Genomic DNA, 15,227 nt, shown 5'->3' on the forward strand with positions numbered 1-15,227 from the left:
CACTGAATGTGTTTCTGTGGTCATAGGTGGGGCCGCTGGAAGGATATCCTGGCTCACGGGCGCTTTAAGCGACAGCTGAGCGAGCGTGATGTGGAGTGTATATGCAGAGCACTCCTGGCATACTGCCTCGTTCATTACCGTGGAGATGATAAAATCAAAAGCTTCATGTGGGATCTGATCGCTCCCACAGAGGACGGCAGGACCAAGGAACTTCAGAACCATTTGGGTACGAGGACTGAAGCGTTGTTAGAAATTCAGTTACCTTTTGCATTTTGATCCGGTCAGGATTGTTTGTTTATGAAGCGTGTGACATCATTTAGGTTTGTCGACTCCAGTACCACGAGGCCGTAAAGGAAAGAAGATGAAGATTCAGTCTAGCTCATTTGATATCCAGAAGGCAGAGTGGATCCGAAAACACAACCCAGAACACATGTTGTCTGATGATGGGTACAAGAAACACCTGAAACACCACTGCAACAAGTGAGTATTGCATTGCAAGCATAATATACGCTACTGTTTGATACACCAAAAATTTGGGGTCGATAAAATAGTGTTTTTGAAAGAAGCCTGTTATGTCTACCAGTGTTGCATTTATTTGATCAAAAAATGCAGTAAAAACAGTCATATTGTACAATTTAAAGTGACTAAACTTTTCCATTTTAATATTTTTTTTAATAAGAAATTAACTTTCTAACTATTGTCTGTGTTAAAAAATAGTTTAGCAGCAAGAACACTTATTCCTGGTCTTATTTTTACCATCAGTGCATCCCATTTATGATCTGATTTTTTTTTTTTATATTACCTGTTGTGCAACTCACCAATAACGTTAGGCCATAAAGCAGCAGTAACACCCACTTTCAACCACACAGCCACTCGGCTGTGTGTGAACGCCTCATTAGATGGATATCTGCCACTCTGGAGGAAGTGTGTGAGTGTGATGCAATGATAGAAGGGAATCTCCCATTTTAGCCCTGTGATCTTATTCTGGTAAAGCCCACTCTCACACACTTGTTTAGGGGTTTTTCTCTTAGGGAGTGGAAGATGAGGTGCTTTCAGGTCACGCTCTTCAGTTCTTGACACTTTAGTTGTCAAACTCACTATCAAATCTGTCTGGCTGTCCCCATCTCTTTGTCTGCAAATGCTTAACAATTCTTGCATTAGAAAGCAGCCAAAGTGTTGTACATCATGTCACGCTATAAATCAGGCTGTACACAGCCACTCGGCTGTGTGTGAACGCCTCATTAGATGGATATCTGCCACTCTGGAGGAAGTGTGTGAGTGTGATGCAATGATAGAAGGGAATCTCCCATTTTAGCCCTGTGATCTTATTCTGGTAAAGCCCACTCTCACACACTTGTTTAGGGGTTTTTCTCTTAGGGAGTGGAAGATGAGGTGCTTTCAGGTCACGCTCTTCAGTTCTTGACACTTTAGTTGTCAAACTCACTATCAAATCTGTCTGGCTGGCTGTCTCTCTTTGTCTGCAAATGCTTAACAATTCTTGCATTAGAAAGCAGCCAAAGTGTTGTACATCATGTCACGCTATAAATCAGGCTGTGTGATTGTGCTTTGATAAATGAACTGTTCTGGACCAGGATGTGTGTGTGGAGAGAGTTTATTACTGTAAGGCTGGCTGTGCATTCAGGGCTCTCTGCCATTGGAGAAAGTTCCCTATTGTTTAGAAAGCTGTCCTGTTTAACACGCACGCACACACACACACACACACACACACACAAGCGATGACCTGGGACACAGCTGTCAGCTTTGTATGCATCTGCAGTTTTCCTCTGGGCTGAAATGCCACTAATATTAGGGTAAAAATTAGTTTTAGTATGAAAGACTGTAAATTCTCTTGTCATTTCACAAAAAGATCATGACATGAACACATGTGAATAAGCTTGAAAGCAAAGTTGTGAGTCCACCTGAAGTAAGTGTGTGTGTGTGTGTGTGTGTATATGTGCAAATGTTCCAAAAATCTTACCGATAGATGTATTTTATTTTTTTAATGTTTTTGAACACTAATGATTTTGAACAGTTACATTGGCAACATGTACTGTCATGCATGTCCTCTGAAGCAACTTTCATTAAGAAATGAAAAGGCTGGAAAAGGCTGTATGTGTTAGCACTCATTAACACCATTCTTATGGCAGTGCATTTTACATCAGATCGTACACATAAGCCAGTTTACAGTAGTGTTCAATAGTTTTGGGGATGGTAAGATTTTTTATGTTTTTGAAAGAGGTCTTATGCTAACCAAGGCTACATTTATTTGATCAAAAATACATAAAAGCAATGTTGTGAAATATTATTACAATTTAAAATACATGTGTTATATTTTAAAATGTAATTTACGTCTGTAATGGCAAAGCTAGATTTTCACCATCATTACTTCAGTGTCACATGATTCGTCAGAAATCATTCTAATAAGCTAATTTGGTCCTCAAGAATATTTATTGTCAGTGTTATTAATAGTTACAATTTACATTGCATACTTTGACCTCAATCTCTCTGTGTCTCTGTCTGGCAGGGTGCTGCTGAGAGTCAGAATGCTGTACTATCTGAAACAAGAGGTGATCGGAGTACATTGCCAAAAAGTACTGGATGGGGCAGATGTCAGGTAAGAATTGTCATGAACCCTCTCATCTTATTACTTTAACTAGTCTGGGAAACCAAAACATCTGAGCGGAGCGTGTTCTGCATGTGTAATACCAATAGTGGTAGAAGTAACAGTACCAGTACAAGTGTTCTTAGTATTTTAAATGCTTTTTTTACATGCTGGTAATTTGTATTTAATTTTAAGCCATATAAAACTGATCAAAACCTTAAAATATACAAGGTTTCACAAGACATTCTCTTGTGTATATCATAGATCTCTTTAGATTTAGGATTATAAATAGATCCTCATTGAACTGGTGTTAGTCAGTTTAAGCCAGTTTGTTCAGTAAGAGGAACATTAAAGCGCCATCTGCTGTTCTGCTGAGGAAACTTCAGGAATGTTCTCATGTAATATCAATATCTGCATTTAAAGGAATAGTTCACCAAAAAAAATTCAGTAAATGACAATATCAGACTTAAATTGTGGTCTGTATCGAAATCCAAAATTTTAATAACCGTAGACTAAAATGTATAGCAGGTTACTGCTAGTAATGGCTGCAAGGTTTGTTTTGCTGTCTCTCAGTGAGATAGAGATCTGGGTTCCTGAGCCGGATCATTCAGAGATGCCTGCTCTGTGGTGGGACATGCTCTCGGACAAATGTCTGCTGTTAGGAGTCTTTAAGCACGGTGAGTCCGATCAGCTCTGTTGCGCTCAAGGCTTTATGTGTGCGTACACACTTTTATCTAATGGCTGTTTTTATGTGTTGTAGGTTATGAGAAGTACAACACTATTCGTGCAGATCCAGCACTGTGTTTCATAGACAGGGTTGGGCGGCCGGACGAGAAGGCCATCGCTGCTGAGCAGAGAGGAAATGATTTTATGGATGGGTAAGAGACACAAACATGTGCTCCATTCATACAGATAGAGGAAGTCTTTTATCAGTTTCTGCCTGCAGTAACTCTCTTAAGTATTTGTAACTGTGTTTGTTTGTGTGTGTGTGTGTGTGTGTGTGTTATCTGTTTGTGCAGAGATGTGGACGACCCTGAGTATAAGCCTGCTCCAGCTTTGCTGAAGGATGATATGGAGGTATGCAACTGGAAGAGAGAGAACTGGGCCTGATAAGACTGTTACACACACAAGTGCATACAGAAGCTCAAAGAATGTCAGTTAGTGTGACTTCAGGGATGGGCGAATTTTAGAATAGGTTGTCTTTTCAATTCATGAGTTAGAATTTGAATTGAATAGGTCACAGCACACAAGAGTAATGTAGTTTCAATTCAGTAAACACAGTCACAAAGCAGGTATTTATTAGTCCAACATCATGTTTTGTAACTAAATAGCTGCCTATTTGTTCCCTAATTTGTAGAATATTGTAGAATACTATAACTTTTTATTTATAAATCTGCATATAATATTCATGGAATACACACAAACACACACACACACACACACACACACATATATATATATATATATATATATATATATATATATATATACATACAGTGTGTATAGAAAAGAATATAGTGTTGAACACCCCTTTAAATGAATCGCATTTAATTCACATTGCTTTGCAGCCTGAAATGAAGATGGACACAGTTTTTGTTTTATCCAGCTGTATTTACTCAGTGCAAATTATAACATCCAAGTGAAAGATATAACACCAAAATAAACACACACAAAAAAAAAACTGAATCACTGAGTTGGAAAAAGGATCACCCCCTCCTAAAAATGACTTGTAAACTCAATCAGGTGTAGCTAATCACCTTCTCAATGGCACATATATGTGTATATATATACTGTTTCTGGAAGTATTATGTTGTGTGTATGGCGACATACACAATAATTCATACTAAAACATACTGTTATAAACTGTTTTTCATTCATAACATTGACAACAGTTATATGAATTTATTTTCATTTATTTTATCCTTTTTATTTCTAAGTCTGTGTGCTACCTCAATTCAAATTTAGTTAAAATTCAAGAATTTTAAAGGGCATTCTTTGTGTTTTGTGTGTGTGTTATAGTGTTGAACTATGATTTAACATGTGCTCTTACCTCTAGGATGATGCTTCCTCCCCAGGAGACCTGGTCATCACTGATACAGGCGGAGGTATTGACAAACTATAGTGTTATAGTGATTCTCATTCCCTTTTATAAATAAACCCCTAATTTATTTTGAGTTAATATTAAGACATTGTTAGTCATTAGCAGTGTGTTTGTGCAGAAGGAGGTTCTGTATTAGATGGTGGAGGTGGGACTCTGGGTGCTGGCTCAGGGATGTACTGGCCCTCAACCTCTGCGCTGACGGCCCGACTGCGGCGTCTGATCACCGCATCTCAGCGCTTCACCAAGAGCAGACAGATACTTCAGATCCACCAGACACAGCAGACCATGACCCCTGCCCTCTACCCTCTGCCCCCCATGCTCAGCGACACACTCAGTCCCAAAATTGCTGCTAAAATTGAAAGACAACAGCGGTGAGAGATTTTAGTTAACATCAGCTGTAAAGGCTGGAATACACTACTTTTTGCACATAGTTTTTTCCCTCTAATGTGAAGTGTGGAGGAGTCAGCGCTAGTTGCCTGAAGTCTGAGCCAGTCTGCAGATTTTTGGCAGTTTGAGTTGACAGATTTCACAGAAAATCACGTAGCGTATGATGGTTATAGTCTCTCTTTTTTAAGGCTTTAGACTATGATTCCATCCAGTCGGAGGATATCAGACATGTTTGATATTTTGAGCCGATTTTAGAATACATTGTTTTCATTTCATGTGTCTCCTAGCAATGAGGTGCATGTTTCTGTGTGAGTTTTTGGAAAAGCTTGAAAGCATGGTAGTGTGTGATCCTTAGTTGTTTAGTTTGATGCCCAGTTTTCCTCTGTAACCATTTATAAAGTCTGCAAGTGTAGGATTCCTAGTGTTTGAAATTCTCTTCAGATTTTAAAAGTCATGTAGTGTATTCCAGCTTTAATTCGACTTAAGAATGCACAAGTATTTTTTTCTGCTGAATAATGCTTGAAAAATCTGTTTAAAATTATGTAAACCCACATGAGATCATGTGACCTAGAGAAAGCGGTTTGATTTTACATAAAATGGGCAGCTTCCCACATGATCAGCTGTTTAACAGAGTTAATAAACAGAAATATCTGAAATACATTTCATATTCATGGAAATATCCATGACTTGCATTTAAGGTGAAAAGGAGGCATATATAAACCTGAAGTTCTTTGTGTGAACCAGTAACTTTTTATGAATTGATCATTTTTCCATTTTTCAATAGGTGGACGCGTAGAGAGGAGGCAGATTTCTATCGTGTGGTTTCAACATTTGGGGTAGTGTTTGATCCAGAGTTGGGCCGTTTTGACTGGACCAAGTTCAGAGCCATGGCTCGACTGCACAAGAAAACTGACGAGAGTCTACACAAGTACCTGTGTGCCTTTATTGCCATGTGCAGGAGAGTCTGCCGCCTACCCGCTATAGAGGGAGGTCAGTGCCACAAACATCTAAACATGCACACATACTAAACTTAGTTTTTAAGCAAGTCTGCTGTATTTTTTCATTTTTCATCATCAGTTTTTGTCTACTCTCTCCTCAGATATGGTGGATTCCTCTCTTGCTATACAACCTATCACAGAGGAGCGTGCCTCCCGTACCTTATACAGAGTGGAGTTGCTGCGGAAGATAAGAGAACAGGTGTTGCGTCACCCGCAGCTTTATGAGCGTCTCGCACTGTGCCAGCAAGGACCGGATCTTCCAGTGTGGTGGGAAACAGGATCTCATGATCGGGATCTTCTTCTTGGGGCAGCCAAACACGGAGTCAGCCGAACAGATTACCATATCCTCCGTGACCCGGATCTCTGCTTTATGGTGGCACAGAGGAACTACACCCAGAACAAGGGAACTGCAGCACAAGTCCAAGCCCAGAATCAGACACCTTCACTGGGACAATGTCACATCCCAACCCCCCTCCAGCACATTCAGGCTAAAGAGGCTTCTACTTCACCACTCCCAAACCAAACTGAACTAAAGGAGGAGCCACTGTCAGAGGGAGAGGAAGAGAGTGGAGAGCAAGATCCCAAGATGGAGACACCCTCTATCAGACCACCAACACCTTCAGGAATGGATGAGAAAGATGACATCCACAAAGCGGGAGAGAACGAGAGCCGGATGGTGGCAGCCAGAACAAAACCGCTCACTCCAAACTCAGTAACTCGAAAACAGAAGAAACTGAGTAAGCGGAGCCGCAAAGAGGCCAGGAGGGGGTCGGGAGCAGACTCAGACGGATCCTCATCCAGCTCTTCGTCGAGTTCTTCATCAAGATCTTCTTCCTCATCCTCGTCTTCGTCACGGTCTGGATCAAATTCCTCGTCTTCGTCTTCCTCCTGTTCTTCAGGCTCTTCGTCGTCTTCATCATCATCCACATCTTCAGAAGACAGTGATAGTGAGGAGGTACCAAAGAACGGTAAGTAGTTATCTGATTAACTTAAATAGTACGTTGTAGACTTTCTACAGTAACTGTAGAAAATAACTGTAGATAATAGTGATAAGAAATGTTTCTTGAGCATCAAATCAGAATATTAGAATGATTACTGAAGGATCATGTGACACTGAAGACTGGAGTAATAGCTGCTGAAAATGTAGCTTTACCATCACAGGAATAAATAACAATAAAAAAAAATATTCAAATAGAAAATGGTTATTTTTAGTTGTAATACTGTTTTTACTGTATTTGTGATCCAATAAACGCAACCTTGGTGAGCACTTCTTTCAAAAATATTTAAAATCTTACCAATCCCAAACTTTTGAACAATAGTGTATGGCGAATAGTGTATATGGTAGTGTATAAGGTTTTTTTTTTAACGAGTGCATGTGTGTGCCAGTGCAAAAGTGATTTTAAGCGGTTTTCTTTGGGTAGAATGCAGTCCCAGTAGCAATATTCAGGTGTCCATTCAGTTCACTCACTAATGCATTAATCAGTTCTGAGAGTCACGAGTTTTAATGCATGCCCAGAGACTATTTTAAGAGAGAGAAATGCTTCATTCAATATGTATATCTTCAGTGTGGGTTAAAATAGGCTTGTGTAGTGCATACTGCAGTGTACATCATATATATATACTGGACACTGCCTGCTATTTCTTAACAATATGTGAAGCTTTATGTAATAGGCATTTAAACCATAATATGCTACAAAGCTGTGACATGTCTTTGTTTAAATTCAGCAAGTGGCATTCTTTTGTCATCTCTGAAATAAATAGTTGTTTTAATCCAGTTAAAAATGTCCTGTCTGGCAGTCTAGTCAAGAAAGAGACTAATGTTGTTTCTGGTTCATTTATCACACTGAAAATGGAAAGTCAGGTTGAGCGTTGAGTACATTTTCACAAATGTAGTAGGTTGTCTGGATATTCTGTACATACAAAAAATTGCAGAGTTTTGAAGTTTGAGTTTTGCAAAATGTGAAATGGATAATGTTTAAAGTGTGCTTGATCAGTATGACATTGATGGGTTTGTCTGTATTCCGGTAGCGTCAACAGTGCCTGGTGTTAAAGGCTTTGACGAAGACAGCGTTGCCTCACTCAACACTACACAAGATGACATGCAGGACAGTCATGTGACCAACGGTATCTCTAACCCTCCCCACCCTTTCCAGGGAGGTTATATGCTTGCTGCCTCCTACTGGCCAAAGGTGAGCAGCCCAGGCCAACATCTTGTGCCAATTCCTCTTTTCTGGTCTTGCTCTGTCAATGTTGTGTCTTAGTTGTATCTAGTTGTGGCTCTGTCGCTAGAACGGTATCATTTCATTTATTAAAAAGTTATAAACATACAGAAACAATATTCTGCTTTGGAACATGGTTTTTCTCTACCCCACCACAATCATAAAGTTCCACCTTAAAGTACAGTACTTAGTTGTAATGTCCTTACATTACTATTCTCCACACATTGCAGGACCGTGTCATGATAAACCGTTTGGACAGTATATGTCAGGCAGTGTTGAAAGGGAAATGGCCAGGAGTTCGTCGTGCATATGAAGGCAATGCAGTGACTTCTTTTTACACCACCAAACTCCTGGACAACACATCCACACTCACAGAAGACCCTTCAGCCTCCCCTCAGGGTTCAAAGGTGAAGAAGCATGTTGCAGACAGCGAAAAGGAGTTCTCAGTCAAAATCAATGACGTATGTTATTTTACGTTCTCCCCCACAAATGCCGATCTGCAGTGTCATTGCAGCGCTTGGCATGTTTTGTTTGTTTTTATTGTTTGGTCTTCCCCCTTTTCCTCCAGTATTTGTTTGTTTGTTACTTTCTTTCTTTCTTCCTTTCATTTGATTTTGCAGCTTTAGTTTCATTTGTAGTTTTTGCTTTCAATATCTGTCTGGAGACCAACGGTATATTCCTGTGACTGTTGCTGGGATCGAATCAAATCTGCTACACTGAAGTTGCAACATTAACCCATTTAAACTAAACCCGGTGCACAAAATCAGTCTTAGCCTCTGTGCTCTGTCCTTGCTTTAAAGGTGAAGTGTGTAATAATAATTATATCATATTCATTGTATTATTGTACTTTATTCTTTTTATTATATTAATTATTACTTTGTTTTAAAAATATGTTTTACTATATGTTTTATTACATAAATTCAGGGCTGGTGAGCTTAAGTAACTTGCATACATTTATATTTTTAATGAACAGATAGTTCTGGCTGAAATATTTCATATTAGCTGTGATAATGTTGCTAATACCAGACTGGTCAGGATGCTCAAACAGACACAGCAACGTTTTGATAAAACCAACTTGTGAGAATCAACCTATGAATGGTTTACTTAATTTATTTGATTGTATTTTTTGGAAATTAAACCGAGAATAGAAAAAGTATTTGTGCACCTAAAAGATTACACACATTACCTTTAAGCCCTTTGACTTTACTGTGTTCCTGTGTTACCTCAACCCACTAGAGACTATTTGTTTAAAACTGCCTCTCTGTGTAAAACCTGTTGTCATTTAAGAACCTCATATGGGTGTTTTTATCTGTAAAACCTGCCCTGTTAGCAATGTGTCTTTAACCTCTGACCTTTGACCTGCAGCAGGAGGGCAGCCTTAAACTGACCTTCCAGAAGCAAGGTTTGCCTCTGAAGCGCCCCCTGGAGGGCGAGGAGGGACCTCTTGCCCAGCAGCAGTACTTAGCCCGGCTACACGAATTACAGAACGCGTCTGAGACCAGCCTAGCAGATTACACCAAAACACAGAACAGCTATCCACAAGGTAATGTACAACCATAGTTAAACAAATACCTGCTTTACCCACTAACCACACCACACTGTATACAACGTGCAGTGCTGGATGGCACTAAAAGTGCATGTTCTTTGTGTTACTGCAGTACTGCCAGAGCAAATGCAACTGAATGGAGTTATAGATGGACAGCCCGTAATGAAGAAGAAGAGAGGACGACGGAAGAATGTGGAGGGGATGGACCTCCTGTTCATGAACAGAAACAGGCCTCCTGTGATGCCAGAGGAGGTTTGACTCACTTATGACCTTTTTCATTTTATATTTAGAAATCTAGAAAGTGGCACACTTCAGTATCAATAAGGCAAACGCATGACCTACATTTGCAGGCTCCTGCTGGCTGGAGTGGCAGTGTTGCCAGTACATCCGCTCCCCCTGGACTGAGCACACCTCAGGGGCTCAGCACCCTTGATACAGATAGTCGTGTTCCTGTCATTAGCCTCAAAGATGGGACGCGACTAGCTGGAGAAGATGCTCCAAAACGGAAAGATCTTGACCAGTGGCTAAAAGAACACCCAGGCTTCGTGGCAGATGTTGGAGCTTTTATTCCTGTAAATACCATAAAAAATAAAAACAAGTTATCCTTTCAGATGGCTGTTTGTAAAAATAAGTTTCTGATCATAACTTTTTTGCAGAGTGCAAACAAGCCGCAGTTTCAAGATGGCAGACCAAAACAGAAGAGACATCGCTGCAGAAACCCCAACAAAATTGACATCAACAGCCTGACTGGAGAGGAGCGAGTACAGATCATCAACAGGCGAAATGCTCGCAAGGTAAGTATGTGATGGCTATAGATTTTGTGGCCAGATATTTTTGGTGTTTGTAATTCTTGTTTTATATTTCTTTGTTCCAGATTGGTGGTGCATTTGCTCCTCCTCTGAAAGATTTAAGCCGGTTCCTGCTGGAGAATTCAGAGTATGGGGTCCCACCAGAGTGGGCAGACGTTGTTAAACAGTCTGTGAGTAAAAAGAGAAACATTTTCCATTCCAAATACAGCGCAATAACAGAAATTAGAAGTGTCGCAATATACTGGTGTGACAATAACCATAGTATTTCAAAAATAAATAATATTGTGTTAGTACTACACATGATAATATTGTAAATAATCCAGCACCGGGTAATGCTGGCTACCACCGGTCAGAAAGAAGACAACTACACAGTGTGTAGCTACTGTTGCCACACTAAATCACGTTGAAGGAGACATTCTACCCACACCCATAAAAGTAAGCTTGTCAGTGTGGGAGTTTTTTGGATTTCATAAAAAATGTGTGGTGTTAGTCACCCCAGTCTGCAGGAAGTGCCGATCAACACTAAGTTATTTTTGTACAGTTATGGTTACAACCTCTCTGTCCACCTTCATTTACTCATATTTTTCAGTGGCCAAAAAAAAGAGAAAACGCGAAATAAATTTGGCTGATAGCAATATATATATTACGATACAATTAATCGCATACAAAATAAAAGATTTTGTTTACATAATATATGTGTATATTTATTATGTATATTTAAATGCAAACACGTGCATGTATGTATTTAATAATAAATATGTTATGTTTATATATTAAATATATTTATATATAATATAAAATATAATAATATAAATTTATATACATGTAAATATTTTCAAAATATATATTGTATGTGTGTGTATTTATATATACTTAGTAAATATATACAGTACACATACATATATTTTATAAACAAAAACTTTTATTTTGGATGCGATTAATCGCAATTAATCGTTTGACAGCACTAATATATATTTCTATAGTTGTCGTAATATTAGCATTATCATGGATTCTTTTGGCCACAATAATTGTGTAATGAAAATTATGAAAGCCCTAAAATATGATTATAATTGTACCTTAAGGAAACCATTAAACTCCATATATTAACTAAAACTTTATAGATTTTTTTCCTACTTAACAGATGAATTTGTGTTTCCAGGGTTACCTTCCTGAAAGTATGTTTGACCGCATCCTGACTGGCCCCATCGTTCCTGAAGAAGTGAGCCGACGAGGTCGACGTCCCAAAAATGCTTTGGCTAAAGCAGCCACTGTGGCCAGTCCCAGTGCCAACGCCGCCCTGGGGCTCAACCCACTCCTAACAAACGGCCTCCTCGCCGGGCTGGACCTGCCTAGTCTTCAAGCTCTTCAGCACAACCTCCAGAGCCTCCAGTCTCTCCAACTCACCACTGGCCTCATGGGACTGCCTCACGACCCCACCAACATGGCCGCCATGTTTCCGATGATGCTGTCTGGAATGACCGGGCTGCCGAACCTCCTCGGAATGAGTGGTATCCTTGGAAAACAGGAAGCGGCGGGTGTGGCTTTGATGAGTGACAAGGACGGGAAAAAGAAGAGCGGTGGAGAGTCCGCCACACCCAAAGGGCCAGCTGAGACTTTGAGTTCGAATGGCAAAGCGGAAAGGACAGAGGGTCATAGCTCCAAAGCCACCACCTCGACGGCCGCCAACTCAAATCAAACAAGTGCTTCTGCTTCAGGCCACCAACTGGCCCTCAACCCCCTTCTCCTCTCTAGTATGTTCTACCCAGGGATGCTTCTTACTCCAGGCCTTAACCTGCCTGTGGCCAATCAGCCGCAAGCTGCAAACACTCAGCCAACCCCACCGCTGCAAACTGCTGCCTCTGAAGCCACGGCCCAGCTGCCCGGCCACTCAGAGGACAAAGACAGCGATGATGGGGAGGAGCCAGACGAAAAGAAGGATACCAGTGGTCCAGAGGGCTCGGCCAAGGCAGAGTCATCCTCCTCCGGGTCCGACAGCTCCTCCTCGTCATCCGAGGATTCCGATTCCAGCGACGAAGACTGAGTCTTTATACATGTATAAATAAATATTATATATTTATATACATCTCTTAGAAATGTATACATATAAACACATATAGGAGTTATCCTGCATTTACTACATCATGTTTTTGTTTCCATGTAAATATAATAAATAATGTGTTGTGTAATGAAGATGAAAAAACAAACAAACAGAAAACGGAGATTCTAGAGAAACAGAAATGAGATTTCAGTGTTTGTTTAGGTACAATGTCGTTTCGAAGAGATGTTTTGCATGTGGGAAAAAAAAAAAACTTTGTGAAATTGTATTACACCATGATGTAAAATTGCAACAGACAAGAAGCAAAAACTAAAAGGCATTATCGTTATAGCTACGTCAGGATTTAATTTTATTAAAGAAATGAGGATGTTGTTGCTCATTGCAGAGCTGTATAATTAATATATTTTGTTTTGGGAGAAAGAACACATCGACTGTTTGGGTTTCATTTGTAAATACTTGAGCAGGATCCTGAACACATAGACTTCACAGAGCATACCTACAGATCCACAGCAATAACACACAGGCAGCTTATGAATGTCACTGAAGCTGTAGAGACCCTGCGTTCGTTCGTTCTTTCATTGATTCATTTAGCCATCACACAAGTTCTTGTTCATTCACTTCTTTAAGGGATTTGTGCATCTGTTTACTGTCCCAGACACACTGCATCCTGCCCAAGGTCTGTTCTTTCTTTACTGTTTCTATTATTTTATTCCTTTCCGTTTCTTTCTTTCTTTTAGATTCTCTTCATACAGCTATTTTACCCAAAGATTTGAGTTTTGTACATGGGTGCAGGCGATCAATCTTGCTGTACAGTGACGTCTACAGTGATCCAGACATTCTTTTAGGAACACATTCCTTACAATGCCTGAAATCAGTGTGCGTGCATATGTTTCAGGCAAACATAACTGTGGGTTCTTTTTCAGGCCACTTCTTTCACATCCATATATTCATGTTTCTTTTAGCGTTCAGACAGCACTGTGTGTGTGTGTGAGTGATGTTCTGTGCATATGAACACTGTTGCCTCAATTTGCATGAAAATCTATGTGTCCAAGGTCCTGTTGGCCTCACGTATAAACCCCCTTGTGACAAACAGCAGTGCGTATAGCCTCTCTTTTCCACAGACTGCTACAGTATCGTCATATTAGTTGGTAAAATTGAGAGGAATTCAAGCATTTGCAGTAGCATTTCAGTTACTTGATCAGTGCGCATGAAGGCCTCAGAATTGATAGTAGGGTTGTTAAATGTTATAAAGGTCAAAAATCACACGTTCCTTTAGTTTGACAAAATACATCTGTAATTTTGCAGATCCACGTAGTCGCCTCGCTGCTGTTAGGTGTAAATGACTGATCTAGAAGTGTCCTTATGCCATACTTCAGTGTCTGTCCCTCATAATACGTCGCAATCCAGCACCTCGGCCAACACAATGAACCTCATTGGCGTTTTTGAATCAGGACGTGTATGTGATTTGATTTCTGTTACATGTGCTGATGTGCTTGTTCTAGACTGTTAGGCTCATTTGATTCATGCGAGTCTCTGCTGCGTCACGTTAGTTCATATTCAGGTTCGGCTACTGAAGTTTTCCATTTGTGATGCAAATTTCTTGGGGATGCACTGCACAATGCAACTCTCTTTGCCTGTCTCACTAGTGAACACAATTAATGGTCTTTCCAAGCATGTTTGATTTCATTCATGTTTTCACACAGATGCCCTCTCTCTTATCTCTCTGAGTGTAATTTTGCCTCATTAGATGTTCTGAATGCCGTCTCCTCTCCACTGTGGCATCAGATCTCCCTCTTTCCAGTTAGTTCGTGCTGAGCCACGCACTTTGAAACTGTGTACAGGTATTGCTGCTTTCCACTTCTTCCCAAAACCGCACATGAAACTTATATAGATCCTCTTTTTTTGACAGCGTTAGCATCTCATTTAACTGAATGATGTTCTGAGAAGAATTGCAGGTTTGACTGAGAATTGGACATTTATGTCGATTTTCTTTCTTTTTTTATCATATGTACATTAATTCAATATTTTGGTTGTATTTCATGTTGCATTATGAACCGCTGGACTACTGACCAGAATCAGGGCAAGATTTGCCGTTGTGGCACAAAGACAATGACATCCATCATGCAACAGCAAATGAAATAGAAATACACTACTGCAAATAAACGTTTGTTCTCAATTATGTGAATGATTGAATTGACAGACTCATTTGTTTTCATGGCTTATTTTGTTTCATATTTTCAATATTTTGGAAGTAAAGCCCCTCCCCCCCTTTTTTTTGTTGCTAAAATGTGTTTTTGGACAGCTGCAATACTTGCAAGTTGTGGCCTGTGTAGTCAATTAATTCTTCTTGTAGTGCAGGATACATGTCTTAAAAAGTTTGTAATTTATTGAATTACTTTCTATGAAGTTCTATAGAAGAAATTGAGGTTTAATTATTTTTATTAAACATATTCTGACTCTACAGAAAAAAAATCTTGTCTCATGTGAAATTTGTCAAATGTATTTGTTT

General features: G+C 39.7%; 1 protein-coding gene across 8 annotated transcripts in view; it reads left to right on the forward strand.

Annotated features, from left to right (window-relative positions):
• chd9 (chromodomain helicase DNA binding protein 9) overlaps positions 1 to 14,964 on the forward strand; it is a 71,559-nt gene extending 56,595 nt beyond the window's left edge. For 4 of the 8 annotated variants that reach the window (XM_016231540.1, XM_016231538.1, XM_016231539.1 and 1 more), the window contains 18 exons: positions 27 to 226; positions 321 to 480; positions 2,525 to 2,614; positions 3,176 to 3,279; positions 3,363 to 3,480; positions 3,622 to 3,679; positions 4,659 to 4,707; positions 4,822 to 5,074; positions 5,875 to 6,080; positions 6,190 to 7,056; positions 8,117 to 8,277; positions 8,538 to 8,768; positions 9,673 to 9,850; positions 9,966 to 10,105; positions 10,204 to 10,425; positions 10,510 to 10,647; positions 10,728 to 10,832; positions 11,822 to 14,964. In XM_016231540.1, coding sequence (XP_016087026.1) covers positions 27 to 226; positions 321 to 480; positions 2,525 to 2,614; positions 3,176 to 3,279; positions 3,363 to 3,480; positions 3,622 to 3,679; positions 4,659 to 4,707; positions 4,822 to 5,074; positions 5,875 to 6,080; positions 6,190 to 7,056; positions 8,117 to 8,277; positions 8,538 to 8,768; positions 9,673 to 9,850; positions 9,966 to 10,105; positions 10,204 to 10,425; positions 10,510 to 10,647; positions 10,728 to 10,832; positions 11,822 to 12,703 — 4,162 coding nt within the window. In that variant the 3' untranslated portion in view covers positions 12,704 to 14,964. The remainder of the gene's footprint in view (positions 1 to 26; positions 227 to 320; positions 481 to 2,524; positions 2,615 to 3,175; positions 3,280 to 3,362; positions 3,481 to 3,621; positions 3,680 to 4,658; positions 4,708 to 4,821; positions 5,075 to 5,874; positions 6,081 to 6,189; positions 7,057 to 8,116; positions 8,278 to 8,537; positions 8,769 to 9,672; positions 9,851 to 9,965; positions 10,106 to 10,203; positions 10,426 to 10,509; positions 10,648 to 10,727; positions 10,833 to 11,821) is intronic. The other 4 variants (XM_016231545.1, XM_016231541.1, XM_016231542.1 and 1 more) reach the window with 3 other exon arrangements.
• The last annotated feature ends 263 nt before the right edge of the window (positions 14,965 to 15,227 follow it).

Source organism: Sinocyclocheilus grahami, unplaced genomic scaffold (genome assembly GCF_001515645.1).
Source record: "Sinocyclocheilus grahami isolate Dianchi unplaced genomic scaffold, SAMN03320097.WGS_v1.1 scaffold394.1, whole genome shotgun sequence".
Classification (NCBI taxonomy): domain Eukaryota; kingdom Metazoa; phylum Chordata; class Actinopteri; order Cypriniformes; family Cyprinidae; genus Sinocyclocheilus; species Sinocyclocheilus grahami.